This window comes from Lipotes vexillifer, unplaced genomic scaffold, assembly GCF_000442215.2.
Source record: "Lipotes vexillifer unplaced genomic scaffold, Lipotes_vexillifer_v1.1 scaffold1701, whole genome shotgun sequence".
Taxonomy (NCBI): Eukaryota; Metazoa; Chordata; class Mammalia; order Artiodactyla; family Lipotidae; genus Lipotes; species Lipotes vexillifer.
This window is the reverse complement of record NW_006794217.1, coordinates 293,515-316,945: the sequence shown is the minus strand read 5'-3', so window position 1 is coordinate 316,945 and position 23,431 is coordinate 293,515. Positions and strand designations below refer to the sequence as shown.

Sequence of the window (23,431 nt, the reverse complement as noted above, 5' to 3'; positions counted from 1 at the left end):
GCCTGCTGGGTGCCACGCGCACTTGGGTGCCGCCAGGGTTGCAAGGCTGGCGGATACAGGGTGTTTGCAGTGACCTCCTCCAGGGAGGGCAGCGTGAGACACGCGGAACGTGGGATGAAGACAAGCCGAGGACTCACATCTGAACGAGGACTGGTATCTAGAACATGTAAAGATCTCTCATGATTCAACAATATAAAACCAAGTAGTCTGGTTAGAACCTGGGCAAAGACATGAAGAGGCGCTCGACCAGAGAGGACACTCAGATGGAAAACAAACCCACGAGGAGATGTTCAGCTCCTCAGGCAGCGGGAAATGCAAATCTCTCTACACCCATTAGGATGGTTGAAATGCAAACCACTGGCGGGGATGAGGCGAAGATGGACCTCTTGTCTGTTGCCGGTGGGAACGGCAGCTGTTACAGCCTGGAAGACATTTTAGTAGGTTCTTAGAAAACTAAACATGTAACTGCCATGTGACCCAGAAATTGCACTCTTGGGCATTTATCCCAGAGCAGTGGAAAATTATGTTCACGTGAAAACCTGTATGTTAATTTTGCTCATAGCAGCTTTATTTGTAATAGTGCCAGACTGGAAACAACCCAGGTGTCCTCAGTGGGTGAGTGGATACCATGCAACAGCAGTCAGCCAAAAAAGGGAACAAATTACTGACACACACGACAGCCTGGGTGAGTCTCTAGGGGAGTATGCCGAGTGAGGCCGATCCCCAAAGGCTACATCCTGCATGAGACCATTTAAATAACATTCTCAGGGTGACAGAGTTATAGAAACGGAGGACAGATGGGTGGCGAGCATGGGTTAGGGACTGGGGTGGGGTCCTGGTGCATCTGGACGGCATCAGTGCTGGCACCCTGGGTGCTGTGCTGTGGCCTCCCAAGATGTTACCTCCGGGGAGCTGGTGACGGCCACACGGGCTGCCCCCGTGTTATTTCTTACAGCTGGTGGCCATTGGCTGGGAGGTGCTGGCCGCCTGGGGTCACTGTGCTCCAGCTGTTAGAGAGGGAGGCGCCATTCTGGTGGGGCAGGAGGGGCCCTGGGATCAGGCCTCCTTGGCCGGGGCTGGCAGCAGACCCCAAGCCCCTGTTGGAGGAGCCCGGCATCGGGTGAGTGTAGTGCCGCATGGTGGCAGGGACACAGTGGTTGTAGCCGTTGGTGCACGTGCCACGTGCTGGGCGTGGCACCGATGCTTCTGCGGCTCTGTCAGTCGCTCCACTTTGCAGATGACGGGCTGAGGCCCAGGGGTTGGCCTGCCAGGCCCCAGCTGGTCCGGGAGCTGCAATTTGGACCCTCTTCCTGGCTGCCGAGCCCCTCAGCCTCATGCCTCACCTCGCTGCGCCCCAGAAGACCGAGGGTCCCGTCTATCTGCTTGTCCCTCTGTCCACCTGTTCACAGGCCCCCCTGCGGCCTTCACAGGGCGGGGGGAGAGGGCGTTTCTCTGAAGCTGTTTGCAGGTTAGGGTCCCAGGGGATCTTGGAGGTGGTTGACACTTCCCCAGCCTTCCGGGCTCCAGGCCTGCATCCCAGTGTCCCAGGGAGCGGCTTGACCGTGTGCACCGCTAGTCAGGTCCTCAGACTCTGTGGCCGGCCCCTCTCGGGTCCCCGTTCTCAGAGGGAAGCGAGACCTGGGCATCAGCGTGCTTCTGACCCAGAGTCCAGGACACTCGGGGGCCTGCGGGGAAGCTGACCAGGTGGCGGGGCCTACAGCAAGCAGGACCCCAGCGTGGCGGCCCCTGCCCTGGGGAGTGGGCCCGGATGGCCAGGTACCAGATTTTTCCAGAGGAGCTGACAGTCCAGATTTTTGTGAAATCTATTTTTTTGCCTTTTGATTCAATTTTAAACTTTTATTTTGAAAATATTTCAAAGAGAAAAGTTTCAAGGAGGGTAGACCCGCCCCCTGCACTTGCTGGCTGGCGCTTTGGGATGCGCGCGCGTCTGCTTTACGTCTCCTGCGTCTGAGCGTTGTGAGGATCCTGACGCCGATGCTCACTCTTACTGTCCTTGCTTCGTATGGGAGGACGTGACCCCTCCCTTAAACCCCTCAGCACATCTCAGGGGTGTCGGGGGATGGTTGCCACACTGGGATCTTTCAGGGACACGACATTCCTAGCTAACACACAGCCCGGGTTCGAAGTCTGTTCCGATTTCTGGCGTGCCCAGAGCAGTGGCTAGAGAGTTTGGCTATGGGGTTCGCGCCTCATTAAGCCCGACTGTTTCAAAGGTGGGCGAGCGGCTTAAGCATTTGAGGACAGGGGGAGACCCAGGCGGGTGGCCCTGTTTGTGCCCTCACCCTGGGCTGACCTCGGGAGGCAGGAGGTCGAGCTGGGCCCACGACTTGGGCGCCAGCCTGACCCAGTGAGAAAGCCGCAGAGCCTTCTGGGTTGGGTCTGGAGCGCAGCTCCACCGGGGTCTCGCTGGGAACCTTGGCCAGATAGATACACAATTCCTCTGAGGACCTGCTTCCAGATTTCAGCCTGTCAAGAAGCCAAATGAAAAGTGAGAAACTACACGTCAGATTTCCTAGGATGATGCTGGGCCCGGAGAGGGGGACCCAGACTCTTGAGGGAGTGCCGTCCCCCCACCTCACCCCTGCTCCTCTTCCCTCCACCCAGCGTCCTCTGTGCCGAGCCTATCCTGGGGGTGGGATGCAGAGGCTGCTTCTGGTTTGGAGGAGTTCAGGGTTATCGGGGTGGGAGGGAGCGTGGGGAAGGCGCCCAGGGAGCAGGGCGTCTGGGTGGGGGGAGCCCAGTGCCCCTGGGTACTGCAGCCCCTGTGGTTGGGCTCGAGGACGTTGGGAGGGGGTCTTTGAAATAGAAGACGGACGCCAGAGGCCGGCCTGCCCTGCACACGCCCACGTTTACGGCCTTGGATGGTGGCCAGGGCATGGGTGTAAACGGCCGGGCTTTGAATGGGATGACTCTGGTGTGGTCACCCCCGGAGGGGAGGGAGGGAGAGAGCCAGGGGGCCTGGGAGGGGTGGTCCAGGGCTCAGCTTCTGCACTGGCTGGGGTGTCCTGTCCCTGCCCTGGGGTGCCTGCCTCGGGCTCCCCCCTCGCCTGCAGCCAGCGGGAGGCCACGTGGACTTGTGAACAAAGCCCACTTAGGAGGACTGGCCCCACAGTGCCAGGGCCCAACCCACCACGCGACGTCCATTAGATTAGGAAAGACAGTGAGTTTGGGTCTCACAGCAGCTTAGGAGGTGCCATGGAATGTGGAACATGGACCGTGGACCAAGGAATATAGAACATGGAACCCAGAGCATCTGCAGATCCAGAGCCATGAACAAAAGGGCCGATGCAGGGCAGGTGGGCACGGGAAGGGGAGGGGAGGTGTGCCAGACTTCAGGGCCGGGTAAACGTCATACCTCGACCACCCCCCTTACGGACCTTCATTAGTTGTGGTTTTCCTGAGTCCATGCCCTTCCTGGTCACCGTCCCTCCCCAGCCCCCCGACTTCAGTCCACTTTGTTGTTTCATCCCCTGAGGTTATTATCCCAGTGACGCCCAGACTGTCCCTCTCTGGCTGGTGGAGCCTCTTCGTGAGGGCTCCCATGTCCTCTGACCTGAGCCTCACCTTTTTTGTCATTTTCCTTGCTTTCTGCTATTTCAAGAGGCTGCCGGCTCACCTTGTATGTTTTCTGCCCCAGACCTGGAGTCAGTTTTTTCTCTAAAGACTCTAGGTTCCTTTTGGTGGGAAATTGTATTTAGAGACCATGTTCTGGGCACTGGGGGTGCTCACTGCTTCCGTTTGTCACTGTTGCTGGGCTTTTTCTGCGCACAGAGCCAGGACTTTTTTTAACATAAAATATTTCATGAGTTCATATTGGTTCTTCCAGTTCCAGTTCAGGGCTACAGGTTGGCTGGCTTGGCTTCCTTCCTTCCTTCCTTTTAATGTAACATGATTAATTTGATGTCTTTATCTCTTTTCTCCCATGCTGAAAACGCCAGCTCTAAATGACACCAACAAAAGAATTCTTTGCTTTGTTGCACCACACTTGCGAGCACACACATGCACACATCCGACCTTAGAATAACAAGACCGTTACTAGTGCCACCAATATGATCAGCAAAAACTGTTTAAGATTTTATTCCGGCTTATTTTGCCCTGAAGCTTCTGCATTTTGGGGGGCAATGCTGTCCATTGGATACACATTTCACTTCATTTGCTGCCTTTTACTTTTGATTTGTAAGTATCATTTTTCAAATCCCAGTCTTGTTTTTATAATTGTGTAAAATATTAACATGGTTCTAAAGCCGTGCCCACCAACAAGGTGTGTCCCCAGGATCGTTGATTTACCCCGTGTCCCCGCCGGTCACTCAGCTTCCTTCCTAAGGCCTGTGGGGACCCTTTTACTCACAGGATTTGCCTGTGTGTTGAAATAGCAGATTGGTAAGTAAGATAGTGAGGCAGCGGATGTGCACAGAGATTCACACCCCCTCCCCTCTTTCTTAAACACACGCCTTTTCCATCTGGCATGCATCCTGGACCTCACGCCTTGGCAGTTTATAGAGGGTTTTGACAGCACTGGGTCTTTGGGGCTATTCCAGAGCTGGAGCCGTAGGTGATAGGAGTAGATAAATCCCCTCACGTCGTCTCCTTGGTCACATCTCTGCCCATTTCACGGAGGAGGAAGCTGCTCGCCAGGCCCGCTGGCCAGTGAGCATCAGGTAGGACTGGAACAAGGTGTCGATCCCCTGGCAGCGCCAGGCCCACTGCCGTGCCTCGGGGTGGCGCATGGGGTTGAGTTTGGGGTCTGCCTGTGGCCGTGCTTGGCGGCTCCCAGGCCTGAAAGGGTGGCTGTGGGCCCCTCTAGCTGCCTTGGTTCACAAGGCACCGCCAAGCGTGTCAAGCCACGGCGGCTGGGCCCGGAGTGTCAGCAGAAGAATCCAGCCCCGGCGCTTTCATGGGAGAACCAGCCGGCGTGAAGCGGCCGTGCCCTTGGTCTTATTGCCTCAAAGGGGAAAAACAAATACAGCCGGCATATAATGAGATCCTTACCAGTGAAGAAAGGCCCCGGCGCGTCCTGAAGCCTGAAGCCTCCGTAGACCGAGGCGGCTTCACCTCGTGTGCCCTGTGACCACCGGCCTAACCCGCCCTCGGAGCCCAGGGCTGCCACCCTATGGGGGCCCAGGGCTGCTGGCTGGGGGCGGACACGGATGGCTGCGTGGGACCTGAGCCCGGGGCACGGAATGGCCTCCCAAGGCGGGGCTGGGTGTGGGCGTGGGGCCGCTGTCGGGCTGGGCAACAGCGGGAGGCATTGTCCCCGAGCCAGTGTGTGCTCTCCGTGTGAGCTCTTGCTGTCCACGTGCGTACGGGGGTCTCAAGCAGCCCCTCGAAGGAAAGGAGGGGGGCGGGCTTTCCAGACGTGGCGCTCCGTGCACGTCTAAAATGATGGTTTTGGGGCTTCCCTGGTGGCGCAGTGGCTAGGTATCCGCCTGCCAGTGCAGGGGACACAGGTTCGAGCCCTGGTCCGGGAAGATCCCACATGCCGCGGAGCAACTAAGCCTGTGCACCACAACTGTTGAGCCTGCGAGCCACAACTACCGAGGCCCGTGCGCCTAGAGCCCGTGCTCCACAACAGGAGAAGCCACCGCAATGAGAAGCCCACGCACCGCAACGAAGAGTAGCCCCCGCTCGCAGCAGCTAGAGAAAGGCCGTGCGCAGCGACGAAGACCCAACGCAGCCAAAGATAAATAAATAAATTTATTAAGAAAAATAAATAAATAGAATGATGGTTTTTAATGAAGTCACAGGTGGTGGGGTCTGTGCTGGCCTGGTCGGGGTGGTACAAAGGCTGCTGCCACTTGCAGGCCACTCCGGGGCTCCGTCCTGTCCTGGCACGTGGGCTCCCGTAGTGTCCTGCATGCTCTGTCCCACACGTGGGCGCTCACTTTGCACTTGTCCTTGAGACTGTCCACGTTGGTGACACAGCCTCCCTGACCTTTTGGTGACTGTGCTGGGCCCAGGGACATGTGCGGAGGGTACCCCAACGAAGGGCAGGCACATTGGTTTGTGGCTGTCGCACGTGGCGCTGTCACGGGCGTCCTCTGGGGCCGTGGCCAACTGCGTTTTCTTCGCTCTCAGCCCTCCAGACCCCCCAGCCCCGCAGGCTGCTGGCACTTCTCAGCCGCTCACCTGTGATCGCCAGCATCACCCTCACCTGGCCGGACCCTGTTTGTGCCCTTCCCCCTCCCAGCCTCGGCCAGGTCTCTGGCCCTGGTGGGTGCATCCGCCGCCCCCTCTGCAGGCCTGCGTCCAGCCCTTTGAAGCAGCCTCTGATTGGTTTAGCAGTCGTGGAAAGAACACACATCCCCAGCCCCCCGAGCCCTGGGTGTGGGTGTTTCCAGGGATCTGGCAGACGCGCTGTGGCATCTCCCGCCCACGTACTCAGCGGGTCTGGCAGCCTTGATCGCACCGCTGCCTGGACCTTGTGATTGATCCTTGGGCCCACTGGGTTTAAAATAAGCTAGAAGCCTTTTATCCTGGAAAACTTTTCCTATCCTGGGAAGTGATGAGAAGGGAGGAGGGAGCCAGGCTGGGAAGGCCTCCAGGACCCCGTGTTTTCCACTCCTGACCTTGGGCGTGGCCTGCATGGGGTGGAGACATTGGGGAAGGGGGCTCCCATGCTGTCAGCTTTCACATGGGGGTCACACCCGCCCTGCGATGATGGCGTCCTGTAGTGCACGGTGGCCTGGGGTTCCCAAGATGTGGCATCCGTGTAGGACTAGCGCTGGTCCCTTAGGGGTCAACCCGGGCCGGGTCGGGGCACCACCTGCTGTGCAGACGAGCCTGGGGACCAAGGACCCTCACTGGCGGTGATGGACGAGCTGAGGATTTGCTGGAGGTTCGCGCAGGCTGTGCAGCGGGAGAGGTGGGCGGGGACGGGGAGCTCTGGGAGCCCCTGTGCTGGTCAGCTAGGACGCCCCGTCTTACAGCCAGTGAGTCTAGGTCAGCAGAGTGGACACGCTTGCTCCCCTCCAGCCAGCCGGGGGGCCACGCTGACCCAGACCTTGTGGGTCTCAGGACCCAGCTGCCTCCTGCGCTGTTCCTCTTACCCGAGTCTGGGACAGCCGCTGGCCTGGCTGCCCAGACACCTCCCGGGTGGCCCCGCTGGACGGCTGGCAACTGCGTCTCTTCCGCCAGGAATGAAATCCTTGGAGAAGGATCCAGAGCCCGAGTGTCATGATTCCCGACATGGCGGAGGGTTGGCTTTGTGGCCGGTGGTGCTGCACGCGGGGGCTTTTCCCCTCAGCTCCCGGGCCCTGTTTCCGAGCCATCGGTGCAGAGGTGGTGATGAGGTTTCCAGCCCCAGGCTCGGTTACAGCGTGGGATGCGGGGCCTACCTGGGAGCGTTTGCAGCCCATCCTTCCGTCAGAACCATTTGCTGCCTCGGTGGTGCTCTGACTGCCGGCCTGGGGCCCACAGAAGCCGTGTCACTGCTGATGGCTGTTCACCAAGTGGCATCGGCCCCTTCTGCAGGGTCTTTGCAAGGTGTCGAGGGAGGGCAGTGGTTTTCTCACTCTGGCTCTGACCACAGCTGTTACCCTGTGACAGGGTGAGGTGGGGAGAGCGGGCTGGCCCAGCATTTATTTAGTTTAGAAATTTTGTTCATCAGTTTGGTAATTTTCCTCATACAGATCTTGCGCATATTTTGTTAGGTTTACACCTAAGTATTTTATTTTGGGGTGTGCTAATGTAAATGGTATTGTATTTTTAATTTTAAATTCCACTTGTTCATTGCTAACATATTGGAAAGTGATTAACTTTTGCGTGTTAACCTTGTATCCTGCAGCCTGGCTGTAATCACTTATTAGTTCCAATGGGTTGTGCTTTTGTTGTTGATTCTTCAAGACTTTTTACATAGACAGTCATGTCATCTGCAAACAGACAGTTTTATTTCTTCCTTTGTAGTCTGTATATATATACATTTTTGGCCACACCACACGGCTTTCAGGATCTTAGTTCCCCAACCAGGGATCAAACCTGGGCCCCTGGCAGTGGAAGCATGGAGTCCTAACCACTGGCCCACCAGGGAATTCCCTCCAGTTTGTATACCTTTCATTTCCTTTTCTTGTCTTATTGCAGTAGCTAGGGCTTTTCCAGTATGATGTTGAAAAAGAGTGGTGAGGGGGATATATTTGGCTTGAATCCCCATCTTAGGGGGAAAGCATCTAGTTTTTCACCACTAGGTATGATGTTAACTGTAGGGTTTCCAGAGCTCTTTATCAACTTGAGGAAATTCTCCGTATTCTTATTTTTCTGATGAATGGGTATTCAGTTTTGTCAAATGCTTCTTATGCATCTGTTGACATGATTTTTCATCTTTAGCCCTTTGATGTCATGCATTATCATTAATTTTTGAACGTTGAACCAGCCTTGCATACCTGGAATGAATTCCACTTATTTGTGGTGTATAAATCTTTTAATACAGAGTTGGATTTGATTTGCCTATATTTTTGAGGATTTTTACATGCATGTTCATGAGATAGTGGTCTGTAATTTTCCTTTCTTGTAATATCTTGGTCTGGTTTTGGTGTTAGAGTAATCCTGGCCTCATCGAATGAGTTAGAAAGTGTTCCCTCTGCTTCTAAATACTTCTGGAAGAGCTTGTAGAGAATTGGTGTAATTTCTAACTTGTGTTTGATAGAATTCACTAGTGAACCCATCCGGGCCTGTGCTTTCTGTTTTGGTAGTTGAATATTTATTGATTCAATTTCTTTAATAGGTTGTATTATCTATTTCTTCTTGTGTGTTTTGGCAGATTGTGTCTTTCAAAGAACTGGTCCCTTTCATCTGAGTTAGCAAATCTGTGGGCACAGAGTTGTTCATGGTCTCCCTTTATTATCCTTTCCATGTCCATGGGATCTGTAGTGATGTCTTTTTTCTCATTTGTGACATTTATTATTTGTGTATTCTCTCTCTCTCTCTCAATCTCTCCTCCCCACCCCTCCCCTTTTTTTGTTACCATGGCTAGGGGTTTATAGGTTTTAATTGATCTTTTCAAAGAACCAGCTTTGGTTTCATTGATTTTTCTCTGTTAATTTCCGATTTTATGTATTTATTTATTTAAATTTCCGATTTTAAATTCTGCTCTAATTTTTATCTTTTTCTTTTGGTTTAATTTGCTTTTCTTCTTCTAGTTTCCTTAGGTTATTGATTTTAGATCTTTCTCCTTTTCAAATGTATGCTTTCAATGCTGTAAGTTTTCCTCTAAGCATTGCTTTTGCTGCATCCCACAGATTTTGGTAAGTTGCGTTCTCATTTTCATTTAGTTAAACATTTTCAATTTCTCTGCAGCCTTTTTCTTCCACCCACGTGTTATTTAGAAGTGTGTTGCTTAATCTCCAAATCCTTTGGGATTTTAAGTTACGTTTCTGTTACTGATTTCTAGTTTAACTCCATTGTGGTCTGAGGGCCGATGCTGTGTGAGTCACCTGTATTAGTTTGTTCAGGTGTGACACTCAGCTGGCACACCTGGGACCATGGATGTGCTCCCTATGGAACCCCAGGCGTTTGTGTGCTTTCCTCCAGTGCCAGGCACTGGGATTGAGGAGCCAGCCACAGAAGAGGTGGCTCCGGGCTGCCTGAGGCAGAGGCTCCTGGAATTTATAAACATTGTGCTTTCAATGCCCCAGCAGGGAGTGGGCCGCCCCACGTCCACTGCAGTGAACAGCTACGCTTGAGTTATTGCTGTTTAGAGAGAACTATTTGGAAACTTGCAGTCAGTTTCACCCAAACAGTGGAAAAGCCTAAACATAAGCCAGGCACCCTGTCGGGCTGCTGGCTCCCAGTAGGCGAAAGCCCCTCTGTTACCCGGGCTGTGATGTGCAGCAGAAAACAGGGTGTCCCCGTGGTGCTTAGGCACCAGAGCTTTGCCTGCGGGTCCAGGCTGGTTCCTGGAACGTGAATAACATTGACCGTGAGCCCAGGCCAGCAAAGGAAAGAAGTTCTCCCAAGGCAAAGGCAGCGGGCGTAGGGCTTTGAGAACAGTTTCCAATGTCAGGTGCACTGTTTCCCTTGGTGTCGTCATTTTGAAGTCAGAAAACGCACTTGTACACACTCGAACACGTTCTCTGCACTCAGTCGGGCCTTTTTATGAATGTTGTCCACATCTCTCATTATTCCCTCCGGGTCCTTGTCACCACACGCGTGCACTCTGCGCAGACCCGCTGCTGGAGCGTCTGCACTGTGTTATGAGCTGATCTCGCCACATCACCAGCCAGGGGTATAAACACGCATCCTGGCTCTGACGTCCCCCACCTCCCGTGCTTCTGAAAGTTTGACGTTTTTCAAAATAAAACGTTTAAAGAAATAAAGACACAGAAATATTGGAAATGCTAATGCAGTTTTTTCCTTATGACTGGTGGTGTTCCTGGGGTCATTGTCACAGCGCTTTTGCTTAAAATCACAAGAATTCTGCCCCCGTTCCCATATTTACAGAATGCAGAGAGGCAGATTGTTGGAGTCGCGAAGGGCAGGGGGAGTCGCAGGTTTTATGTGCGACTGGGGTGCAGGGATCCTCACTCCCACCTTGGAAGGGGGGGCAGGTGCTTGGGGCAGGCGCAGCTCTGATTGGCTGTGGGCTCTCTCCCCGTCCTCTGTCCTCTGCTGCACTTGGGTGGCCTCACTCTGAGAACTGGTCCAACCTGTTTGCTTCTGCAGGTTTCTTTGCAGGGGTTGGGGCAGGGGATGTTTACCTGTCAGGCCACCTGCAGCAGCAGTTCGTCTATATATTAGAAATGTCAGCCGATAAAAGGGAATAAAAGAGCCATAACTGGATCATGAGACTGGCTGAGCTCAGGGGCGCGGAGTGCTCCTTTGGCATCATTCCCAGGGTTGGGAGATGGGGCTCGGAGCTGCTGTGTGCACAGGGTTTGGAGCCAGCAGAAATAATCATGGTGGCTCCTGATCGGGAGGGTTCCAGGAGTATGGTCCTCTTGGTTAATCTCCCATCGTGCTGTGAGGTGTGCCCATTCAACAAGTGGGTTAACTCCTGGGCGACTCAGCCCCTGGGCCCCTCCAGGCAACTTCTGGGGTGGCACCAGGTCTCCAGGTTGCCATCAAGGGAGCGTTTGTCGCAGGGATGACCACACCCCTTGTGATGAAGGCCCACGTGTACATCTGTCCCCCCAACTGGACAGTGAGCCCCTTAGGCAGGGGCTGTAAACGGAGGCTGGGGGTCAGGGGTCAGGTGATGTAGGGATTGTGGCAGACAGAGCATGTGCTCCCACCAGGGTGGGAAGGGGGCTGAGTTCTTGCTTCATGAGAACAAAGGCCCCACGTTGCCAGATCTTCCTTTTTTTCCCCAAAGAAAAGCCAAAAATTTGGATATTTATTACTCTCTCAATTTTTAAATGTTGGGGCTAACTTTGAAAATGGGGCCAAAATTGGCCCATGAAGCATCAGTAAAGCACTAAAGAAAATTCAGTGGTGACCGAAGACCTTCCCTTCCAAAGAGACCCAGGTCCCAAAGGTTTTATGGGTGAATTCTGTCAAATGTCAACAAACTGTCCATCCTTTTACGAGTTGCTCCAGAAAATAGAAAACAAGAGAAAGCTGCTCAGCATATTGTATGAATTTCATATGAATTTGGAGGGACACGCAAATCAGCCCATAACAGACACATAGAGTATGTGCTGTGTGAGTGTAATACCAGGATGGAGCCATCAGTGGGTGTTGTTGGGAAAACTGGCTAGCCATCTGGGGAAGAACAAACCAGATCCCCTTCCTCACGGACAAAAGGCCTAAATATGAACCCAAAAACTATTTGGCAGAAGGTAATTGCTGTGGACTGAACTGTGTCCCCCAAATTTACTTATTGAAAGCCCTAAGCCCCAATGTGATGGCATTTGGAGGCAGGCCTTTGGGAGGTGATTGGGTTTAGGTGAGGTCAGGAGGTTGGGCCCCCAATGGTGGGATTAGTGCCCTTATAAGAAGACACCAGAGATCCTCGCATGCTCGCTCTTTGCCACATGAGGGCACAGCGAGAAGGCAGTCTGAGTAAAGCCGAGATGTGCTCCTGAAAAAAGGGAAGAAACAGGGTGGGATCTGTAGCACGATGCTGTTTGGGGGTAAATTTAAAGTACACGCATATAGCTCAAAATTCCATGTTGTGAGAGAAAGCATACAATGAAAAGGAAATCCCTCAAATTTCAGAACAAGCACCATTGCGAGGGGGACGGGGGAAGTGGGTAGAAGGGGGAGAAATTGTCAACAAGAGCAGATCACCAGTGTCATGAACTCAGGGGCACAAATCTGCATCTGAGGTTTAAGATGCTAGTAGGTCCCACTAAATGCTGGCGTGGCCAGATGCAGTTTGTGGTTCCATCGGGAACATTGGGGTCTGCTGCTGAGTGGGTGGCCGAGCCGGAGACTGATGGGGGATGAGGGAGAGGTCCAGGTCTGTCCCCCCGACATGTGCCCACTGTTAGAGAGGGGGCCAGAGGTGGGGTGTCCCAGGAGGAGGACGGGGAGAGTGGGAAGGGCCCTGCTTCCCTAGAACCCAGAGCACAGCGGGCCGCCTGGTCTCTCCCACCAGCCCCGTCGTCCAGAAGGAGGCTGGTGCTCTCTGGCCGGCTGAGCGCTGGGCTGGTCCCAGAACTGGGGTCTAGGTCCGTGCGGCCCTGCCAAGTGACCGTGGACAGGCCTGCCCATGCTATGTGCTGGAAGGGTCTGCGGCGGCCCCGTGAGCTGCAGAGTCGGTATCTGAGGCTCAGCGTGGAGGGTGGGCCGCCAGGGCTTCGCAGCACTTTGGTGAGTGAGTCCTTCCCGGGCGATCTTCTTGGTCGCTTGAGGGCACAGTGGCATTTTGTAAGACACGCCCCCATGGGCAAGCTTCCAGGGCCTTTACCCCAGGACCCTGGGACCCCTGGGGCACCTGCCTCCTGCAGGGGAGAGGGGTATGGCTGGTGAGTGCGGTGGGACGTCGGCACAGCCTGAGTTGGTCTGAGCCACTGCGAGGCCAGTCTGCTGGGCCGTGGGCTTTGGGGCCACGCAAGGCTGCCCATCCCACACCGTCCCCTGGTCCCCAGCCCCACGCAGTCTAATCTGGGAGGCCACCCGCCCTGAGAGCAGGTTTGAGGTCAGATCACAGAAGCCGGAAGGAGTTGGCTGGTATTTCACCCCAGGAGTGGGTGTTCTCTGACCATCAGAGAACATTCTTCACCCTCATTCTGAAGAGATGGCCTGTGGGAGAGGGCCCGGTTTCCATGGCAATGTGTTCACACCCCCGAGGCCTCAGGGCCAGGGTCTGGCTTCTGCCAGGGTGGGGACAGCAGGTGACACCCAGAACTGATCACACCCCGGAACGTGTTGGGGGGCCACGTGGCCCTCCCGGGGGAGTGGATGCCACCAGGAGCTGGGAACCAGGCACACTCAGCGCCCACCCCCAGGGCTTGGGTGCATCTCAGGGTCGAGGGAGGCCCCCCCGCCTCCCCCGGCTGGTGGCTTCCCTTCTTGCCTTAGAATTGTTTTCAGAGGCACTTTGCTGCTTAGCTAAGGTCAGCGTGAAGTGAAGGCTTCGGTGGCCTTGGCTGCTGGCTTGACTGTAGCTTCGAAGGTCTTGTTTCCAAGGTCAAAATAAGTAACTTACTGGCAAGACGTGTTCTAAACAGTTACTTGCAAGTCAAGAATTAGCTTTATTTTATTTTATTTCTTTTAACATCTTTATTGGAGTATAACTGCTTTACAATGGTGTGTTAGTTTCTGCTGTATCACAGAGTGACTCAGCTACACGTATACATACATCCCCATATCTCCTCCCTCTGGCGTCTCCCTCCCTCCCACCCTCCCTGTCCCACCCCTCTAGGTGGTCACAAAGCACCGAGCTGATCTCCCTGTGCCGTGCGGCTGCTTCCCACTAGCTATCTATTTTACGTTTGGTAGTGTATATATGTCCATGCCGCTCTCTCATTTTGTCCCAGCTCACCCTTCCCCCTCCCCGTGTCCTCAAGTCCATTCTCTACGTCTGCATCTTTATTCCTGTCCTGCCTGTTCATTAGAACCTTTTTTTTTTTTTTTTTTAGATTCCACATATGTGGGTTAGCATACGGTATCTGTATGACAGACTAGGTCCATCCACCTCACTGCAAATAACCCAATTTCGTTTCTTTTTATTAGCCATATTTTAAAACGGCACTTGGGCAGTGGGGTTTGGATTTAAAATAAACAAAAACCAAAATGTCTGTGTTGTTGGAATAGCTGTGATGAACATTTAAACTACTTATGGGCTGAAAATAGCAAGCCCAGAATGGAACAGCTCCGTTTGCATGATTTTTTCAGAAATATATCAAGTTGGGATTCATCAGTGGGTTTTTCTTTTTTTTTTTACTGAGGTATTGTTGATTAACAATATTACATGTTTCAGGTGTATGACATAGTGATTCATAATTTTTAATTGTTATGTTCCATTTATAGTTACTACTAAACACTGGCTGTATTCCCTGTATAGTTCAATACATCCCTGTAGCTTATTTATTTTATACACAGTAGTTTGTATCTCTTACTCCCCCAACCTGTCTCGCCCCCCCTCCCCACTGGTGACCACTGGTTTGTTCTCTACATCTGTGAGTCTCTGCTGCTTTTTTGTTATATTCACTAGTTTGTTGTATTTTTAAGATTTCATATATAAGGGAGATCATATAGTATTTGTCTGTCTGACTTATTTCACTGAGCATAATATCCTCCAACTACATCCATGTTGCTGCAAATGGCATTCTTTCATTCTTTTTTATGGCTGAGTAATATTCCATTGTATATATGTGCCACATCTTTATCCATTCATCTGTTGATGGGCACTTAGGTTGTTTCCGTGTCTTGGCTATTGTAAACAGTGCTGCTGTGAACATTGGGGTGCATGTATCTTTTCAAATTAGTGTTTTCATTTTTTTCAGGTATATACTCAGGAGTCGAATTTCTGGATCATATGGCAACTCTATTTTTAGTTTTTTTCAGGAACTTCCATACTGTCCTCCACAGTGGCTGCACCGGTTTACATTCCCACCAACAGTGCAGGAGGGTTCCCTTTTCTCCACATCCTTCCCAACATTTGTTATTTGTGTTATTTTTGCTGATGGCCATTCTGACAGGTGTGAGGTGTTATCTCATCGTGATTTTGATTTGCATTTCCCTTCGTCTGTGGTGTTTTGACCTCAAGGGTCAGACCTCATCTTGAATGTGAATTTGAAAACGTCAGTTCCACGTGGATGATCGGAGGCCACACCCTGGTGTGAAGGGGAAAGTTCTAGGCTTGGAAGAGGACCCCTGTCTTCGGGAGGCCAAGGCAGCAGAGGGGCTGCCTGATGGCAGCTGAGGTTCCCCTGTCTGAGGACCCCGGTCCTCGTAGCAAGACGAGGGAGGGTGCTGCTCAGACAGAGGCCTTGGGCCCAGGCCACGCATCTCAGGACAGAGAGCGGCTCGTTTTCCCTCCTGATCAGGAGACCAAGGGATCGGGGCAGCAGGCGGGGCTCAGGTGGGGCTCAGGTGTACCTGGAGGTGGAAGCGTGACTTAGCCACGCACGGGAGGACAGCGTCCCCGTGGACCAGGCCTGAGAGCCGAGCTCTGACCTGACGTGCACCTGCACCCTCTCCCCCCGCCTCCCCGCAGCCTGCGGTCACCTGCAAGACCCCTGGGGTGCTGCCCTCCTCCTCCTCCAGAGAGAGAAAGAGATGTTTAAATAGAGGGGAAGTAACTGCCTTAAGACTTACTCCTGTCTTCTGGGCCCTGGGAGCAGGCGAGCACAGGGATGTTTGGATCTCTGGTCCTGCTTTTGCCTCCCCAGGGCCCGGCACCTGGGGCTCCTCTGAGGCTCCTGCACTGACCGGTTTCCAAGAATCCCCTTTTTTAAACAGGCAGGCGGGCAGCAAGCAGGCGTCCTGACTGCCAGGGTGCATTTCCTGCCTGAGGGGCCCCAGCTTCATGCTTCTCTTTTGGGGAGACGTGTGCCTGGGGGTGGGTCACATCCCCGAGCGTGGTCATTGCACTTTGGGATCCAGACCCTGACCTCTGACCCTGCATCTGGTTGCCATCCCGAGGATATAAAGTGTCCTGGACCAACGTGCACACATGCCCTGGGCGATGGGCGTCCCCACCTGCCCGGCAGCCTGCGCTTCCCATCCTGCCTGTGGGTCTGTCTCACACTAAACTCGGGCGATGGAACGGCCGGGCTGCCTGGCGGGCACAGCCCGAGCCAGCCTCGTCGGCCTCTGTGCCCTTCGAGTAAGCAGTTACAGAGCCTGCTTTCTTCCCATTTCTGCATCTGGTGTCTCAACACCCTCAGATGCAAAGTGTTCACCTGGGAAGAAGCAGAAAACAGGTCAAGCCTGGTTGCCGTGTCCCCGTGGAAACAGTCACGATCTGTTTTACGTTTTGTAAGTGGAGTCTGTTGAGTGTGATCCCATTTTTGTGAAACCCCAATACGTGCAGATCAGGAGGTCATGACCAAGGGACAAGCGGGTCCCAGGGGTCGTCGTCTCCCCTGGGCAGGAGCCGTGGGAAGCCCCGTGAGGGGCAGGTCGCCTGGTGCCCCTGCAGCACCCCCATGCTGTGCTTTCTTTTCCAGCGACATATTCGATGCCATGTTCCCCGTCATGCACATCGCTGGGGAGACCGTCATACAGCAAGGTACGCCCCCGTCTGCTCCTCCCCGGGGCCAGAACCCTCTGGGAAGAATGGGTTATTCACTTAAAAAGCGTATTTAGGGCTTCCCTGGTGGCGCAGTGGTTAAGAATCCGCCTGCCGATGCAGCGGACACAGGTTCGAGCCCTGGTCCGGGAAGATCCCACATGCCGCGGAGCAGCTAAGCCTGTGCGCCACAACTACTGAGCCTGTGCTCTAGAGCCCACGAGCCACGACTACTGAGTCTGTGCGCCACAACTACTGAGCCTGTGCTCTAGAGCCCATGAGCCACAACTGCTGAGTCCATGCACCACAACTACTGAGCCTGTGCTCTAGAGCCCGTGCGCCACAACTACTGGGCCCATGCCCTAGAGCCCATGCTCTGCAACAAGTGAAGCCATGACAGTGAGAAGCCCGCGCACCACAACGAAGAGTAGCCCCTGCTCGCCGCAACTAGAGGAAGCCCGTACACAGCAACGAAGACCCAGCACAGCCAAAACTAAAAATGAATAAATAAATAAATTCATTAAAAAAAAATGTACATTATACAAAACTCTCATTGTCTGTCTTGAGAAAAGCCACTAATGACGCTTCAGAACAGTCCACTTAACAAGTTAACATGTGTTAATATGTTTCGGTAACCTCCTTGTTATTAAAAACATGGTGGAGCTGTGCTGAGTCCTGGCAACATGCTGGGAGTGGATTTCAGATGGTGGTGTCAGGAGAGGACGTGCCCGTCGGCCTGACTGCAGTAACTGTTTCCCTACGTGTGTGAAATAGGCCGTCCTGTTCTGCACCTTCCATACATACAGCTTTTATTTAAAGATTTTTTAAAATTGATGAGACCTGGTACTGCTTAGCAGAGGTCTCTGAAGCAACGCCAAAAGGTGGCTTATTACAAGAAAAACAAAACTGCGCATCCTTGCATCACGTGTCCTGTTTCCCTTTTCTTGTAGGGGACGAAGGGGATAACTTCTACGTAATCGACCAAGGGGAAGTGGACGTAAGTATCTTGAACTGTTTTTGGAAAATAACTCCTATCTCTGCGCACAAGCTCAGGGCTAGAAGACGTCTTTCTGAGTGATGCGTTTCCGGTTTTTGAATCCAGAAGTGATAGAGTTCACTTAAAAGATACTGTAAGCATATCTGAGCACAGAATGAAATAAGAAGGGCGGCTGCTGATTGCTTCCTGCACAAGCCGACTGCGGTACCGGGGCCCCGATTGACCAGCCCTGCCCCAGCCAGGAGCCCACGACCCAGCAGGCTCACTCAGCCATGCTGGGTGCTAACGCTTTTTAAATGTCTGCGGGCCCTGTGGCTCTGGCTTTACGACGGAACCAGGCTCCGTCCGTCCCAGGGATGTGATGCTCCCTGATTTCGTTCAGCTTCCTCCCCCTACTCCCTGCCTTCAGGAGTGAGGGACCCAGGCTCCGACTTGGAGGGAGGTGCACCTCCTTCAGTCGCCTGCCCCCACAGGCTGAGCCCACCCTGCTTGGATGGCGGTGTCCTTGCCTGGGCCCCCCGCGTGGGCTTCTCCAAATGCGAGGCTGGGCCTGTGCTGCCCTCTGCCCCAACCTCCCCCCCCCGCCCCCTCCTCCTTCGGCCTCCATGAGTGTCATCCTCTCGGCTGGGCGTTAGCAGTGCATCTACCCCCAAGGTTTCCTCTGTGGCCCTGATTCGGTCCAGCTTGTGCCCCTGTTCCCAGGAGCGTCTGGTTATGGCTGGCCCCCGCGGCAGACTGGCCCCCACGCCCCGGGCTCGGGACTGAGCCTGCCCTGGGGTTCTGGACTCCACAGTCCCGGCATTATCGGAGCACATCCAAGGGGCCCCCGAGCCAGCTCCGGGCCCAGGATGCCAGTGCTGGGGACGGGGCAGGGATGGGGCACTGGCGGTCTCCACACGCCACCCCCGCAATCCGAGCCCCCATGAAGTGGGGTTCCTGCGGCTGTCTGGCAGTGCCGCCCCGGTGCGCTGATCCAGCCCAGTTCTCAGGGCTCGGCTTCTGGCACTGCCAGGCCATTGTAGGGGGGCTGGGGGGGCATTTGCTCACTTGTTCCGCCAGCAGCACGTCTGCGTCCATGTGGTCGCATGTTCTGGGAACCGGCGGGCGGCCCTCGGCTTCCGGAGCTGGTGGCACAGGAAGTGACTCACCACGAGGACCTCAGGGCGAGCGGCACACGGAGTCGGAGTTTCTGTCCGTCCTGAGCGGGGGGGCCTGCACCAGGCCTCTGGGGGCGAGGGCTGTTCTGTTTCACACCGCAGGCGGAAACTGAGGCAGGAGCCGCGGGCCCGGGGCGGCCACGGCCGCAGAGTGGGTGGCAGATGGAGGGTGAGCGCAGGCTGCGGCTCCAACCTGGGCTCAGGCTGCCAGCAGAGCCACCTCCTGTGGGCTCCGCGTTGGGTTAAAACACCACCAGCCCAGGAAGCAGAGGAGACCGACGAGGCTGCTGCGTCCCGGTGTCTCCAGAGCTGCCCCCTTCAGAGGGGCTGAGGGGTCGGCTGGCTCCAGGCTCAGGTCCAGGTCCTTCCTTCGCCCCTGACCCCTGTGTGGGCTTCTTGTGGACCGACCCTCTGCTGTCACCACTCTCCATCCTGTCCCCCGTCCTCCGTCCCTTTCTTGTTTTCTTTCTTTTTTTAATAAATTTATTTATTTATTTATTTAGTTTTGGCTGCGTTGCGTCTTCATTGCTGTGCGCAGGCTTTCTCTAGTTGTGGCGAGCAGGGGCTACTCTTTGTTGTGGTGCGCGGGTTTCTCATTGCGGTGGCTTCTCTTGTTGCGGAGCATGGGCTTCAGTAGTTGTGGCACGTGGGCTCAGTAGTTATGGCTTGCGGGCTCTAGAGTGCAGGCTCAGCAGTTGTGGTGCACGGGCTTAGTTGCTCTGCGGCATGTGGGATCTTCCCGGACCAGGGCTTGAGCCCGTGTGCCCTGCGTTGGCAGGCGGATTCTCAACAATCTGCGCCACCAGGGAAGTCCCCCCTTTCTTGTTTTCTTGCTCAAATATCGATTGAGCACTCGTGTGCTGGACACTTACAAAGCCCTGAGGATACACCTTTGGGGACGCGGCCCCTGCCCTTGGGGTTCATAGTCGTCAGGGAGACACCCTGGAAGGACATTCCCAGTGTGCATCTTGCCTCTGAGCCTCTACCCGTCCTTTCCCTCTGTTCTTATTCCTGCTCTGACTTGCAAACTTCTATGCATCCTTTGAGACCCCACCCAGGCAGAGCCACTGGGCTGACGACTGAGATCGGGGCTCTCCCTCGTGCACAGGGTCCCACAAAGATTGGGCCCTGCTTTCCAGCCTCCGGAACGCCCTCCGTCTTCTGCTTTCCTTGGAGTCACACGACTCCCCTAGTTCAATCCCGAAGATGTTGCCAATGTGCCGACTCATGTCACCAGAGCGTGTGGCTAAGTGAGAGTTGAAATGACCCTGGGGTTGGCACGTCGGAGGCTGGGTTCTCCCCAGCGAGCAGATGCAGGGGCGGCTGACCTTTGGCCCAGAGCCCTGTCCTTGTCTTTCGAGGAGCCTCAAGGGCCCACCGTCGGGGTCCCGTGAGATGTGCCTCCCTGGCTGGTGTGCTCCACGCAGATGCGAGAGCCCAAGCCTTGTGGTTTCCTGGCTGCTGCCTGGACCTGGGCTCTCATGCCCGGAGTGGCAGCATCTCTGTGTTACTCCACATGCGGGGTCGGGTGGAGGCCCTGTGGGTGCCCCCAGTACGTCTGCCCCGCCCTCTGTCCCCATTAATCCACCTCCCACCACCCTCCTCGGCAGACCCCGTGCACAGTGAAGATGCCCTCTCCCTTGCAGGGAGGAATGGCCCCAGGTGCTGGCGGCCACCTCCCCTCTGAAGGTGTGAGCACACGGGAGGGTGTGAGAGGCGGGCGCCTACTGGACCCACCACTGCCTGAGCGGAGATGCTGCAACCGGCCACAGGGCTGAGCGCTGGCGGGAACCCTACCTGATGGGTGGTGGGCCTGGGGGGGTGGGGCGGGGGCTGTCCCTCGAGACAGTCCCCTTGGCCCCAACCGCTCAGCCCTGGGTGTCCTTGCCCACTCGCCCCATCCGGACTCAGGACCCCCGTCCCAGCAAACTGTAGAGTGCCAGGTGCTCTCACCTGCTGGCCCGCACCTCCATCTGTGAGTGAGGGGAGGGGCTGGCTTGGCCCACTTGTCTGGGCAGGACCCCTCCCGGCCCCCAGGGATGTCAGTCACTGAGCTGGGTCTCTCCAGGCGGGGGACATGGGGAGGCGACCGTGTGACAGGGAAGTGGGGTCACTTGCTGTTGCTGGGGTTACAGGCAGGTCCAGCCCTCCCCGCAGCAGCTCAGGTACGAAGGCAGCTGTGAGATGCCTGAGCCCGGATGCCTGGGCACTGTGGGTGGAGGCCACTTTCTGGCTGACTCTCCAATTCGGGACAGTCAGCCCGGATGGGACAAGGCGGTGACTTGGGGGCTGCCCCTCCGTCAGTCTCATCAGAGTTTCCAGCTGCTGGTGGGCGTGGGAGGGCCGGGCGGGGCGAGGAAGCCTGCAGAGGGAGCTCCTGTGATGTGGGCGTGAGTGCACGATAAACATGCAGGGCCTGAGCCTTGTGGGTGAGGCCACGTTTAAAGGAATCAAAAGATGCTCAGTCAGGAACCTGGGGTGAAAAAGGGGGCTGCTGACTACCAGCACGCATTCTAATAATGACAGTTACCACCGCTCTGGGCACGAAGCTGCAGCTTCTCCCGGGCCTGGAGCCGTGTTTTGTTTGCTCCTTTCTGGGGAGCAGGGGAGTGACCCCTGACCAGGGACTGGCCGCTTGTGAGGGTTCCGAGGGTGGCTTTTAAGGCTTGAGTGAGGCCCATCCTGTGAGGGCGGCGGGAGTGGAGACTGTGTCTGTCACGTTGTTGCCCTGAAGCCCCCAGGACGTGGGCTCCCCCTCGGAGGCCCCATCCTGGCCTTTAAACGGGCATGGTTTGGGGGTGGTCATCCAGAGCCCCCCTTCTGCAGGCTGGATGCTGCCCTCTGACCAACGGCGCCCTGGGGTGGGGGTGGGGGGACGGCCAGGTGACCGGATGCCAAAAACATCAGCTTGGTTTAAATTACGGTTTTCCAGAGAGACGCAGAGAGTGCTGGCTGCAGTGTGTGTGTCACTGAGAGCTATAATCCATTTTCCTAAGTATAAAAATATCTCCCAATTTGTTTTATTCGTGGAACGTAGCATTTCCACTTGAAAGGACACTCCTCGGCTGACCTTACAGGCTCAGGAGCGCGGTTCCTCCCCGACGCTTCCAGGCCTTTGGTGCTTCAGGGCCTCCTTGGGGGGGGGTCTACCCCACCCCAGGCTCCAGCCCCCCCCGCCCAGGGCTCCCCCTGTTTCACGAGATGTCTGTGAGGAGACGTCTCCAGAGGTGGGAGGGGCCTCCTGGGGACAGGGCACCCCAGGCTGTCAGGCTCCACGCGTCATGGCCCGCCAGTCTGCTTGCCTGGTGTTCTGTTTTTTTATTTTTTAATTGGTAAAGTACACATAACGTAAAAGTTGACATCTTAACCGTTTTAAGTGTCTGGTTCAGGGGCATTAAGCACATTCGTACTGTTGTGCAGCCATCACCACCATCATCTCCAGAACTTTCTCGTCTTCCCAAACTGAGACTCTGTCCCCATTAAACACTAACCCTCAGCCCCAGGCCCCCACCCTCTCCTTGCCATCTCTGTGACCCTGACGCCTCCAGGGACCTCAGAAGTGGAACCACACAGGGTCTGTCCTCCTGGATCTGAGGACATCATCTCACTGACCGTCACATCCTCAGGGTTCATCCATGTTGTAGCAAGTGTCAGAGTTTCCTCCCTTTTTAAGGCTGAGTCACATTCCACTGCATGGATGGCCCACATCTTGTTTATCCGTTTACCTGTCATGCCCGCCTTTGTGGCTGCCACCCTGAGCCGTGCTGCTGTGGACGACAGGCTGTGCAGGGACCTGGGCGTCCTGCTCTCAGGTGTCTCTGCTGACCGGCCACTTCCTGGGCGCTGGGTGGCCATGGCCCCGAGCCGGCTGTGAAGCTTTCCTGCAGCATCTCACCCACAGGGTGTGTCTGGGGGCCCAGCACCTCTCTTGGTTCCCTGCTGAGGTCCTGGTGGCCCTACTGTGGCCAGAGGCTGCTCTGGAATCACGGACAGGTGACCCAGAGCCCCCTGTGTGGTGGTGGTAATGTGATGACAGCTCGGGGAGGGGACCAGTCCTCGTGCACACCCCACAGCGGGCCCTTGACGGGGCGCATGGTCACCCTGGAAGTAAGTGGCGCTTCAGACATGGATTGGGATCCTGATGGGACCCTGCCCTCTGGGACCTCGGAGAGCGCGATGTCTGTTGGGGGAGGGCGGGAGGAGGCCCAGGTGTGGCAGGTTCCGAGGAGGGAACCTGGCTGGCGGCTGGCCACCCCTGAGGAGTGGCTGCTGACCCCGTGGGACTGGTCCACGTGACCCGGGCACCACAGACAGGGAGCTGGGAGGGAGTCTCTGGGAGGAGTTGTCTCTCAAGCAAAACCAGACAGTCGACTTTCCCCAGGTGTTTTGGGCTAAAGAGGGTTTAGGCTCGGAACCGGGTTTACCTGAGAAGCGCGGCCGACATACCTGGACTCACCTGCACAGACTCACCTGCTTGGACGCCCCGTCTCTTTGTGGCCGGAGCCTGGGAGCTGGGCCGTTAACTTTTTCTCACCATCTGTGAAACCAAAAACAACAGCGGCTGGCACGCCCTACTCGCTTCCTTGCCCGGGCGGCTCCGGGTTGCGTGGGAAGTGGCTGCAGGGGGCAGGGGGGCTGAGGCCG

At 55.4% G+C, this 23,431-nt stretch overlaps 1 protein-coding gene across 2 annotated transcripts in view; it reads left to right on the top strand.

Annotated features, from left to right (window-relative positions):
- PRKAR1B (protein kinase cAMP-dependent type I regulatory subunit beta) overlaps positions 1 to 23,431 on the top strand; it is a 91,932-nt gene that overhangs the window by 31,881 nt on the left and 36,620 nt on the right. For both annotated transcript variants that reach the window (XM_007467067.1, XM_007467068.1), the window contains exons 5-6: positions 16,572 to 16,633; positions 17,584 to 17,630. In XM_007467067.1, the coding sequence (XP_007467129.1) occupies positions 16,572 to 16,633; positions 17,584 to 17,630 (109 nt within the window). The remainder of the gene's footprint in view (positions 1 to 16,571; positions 16,634 to 17,583; positions 17,631 to 23,431) is intronic.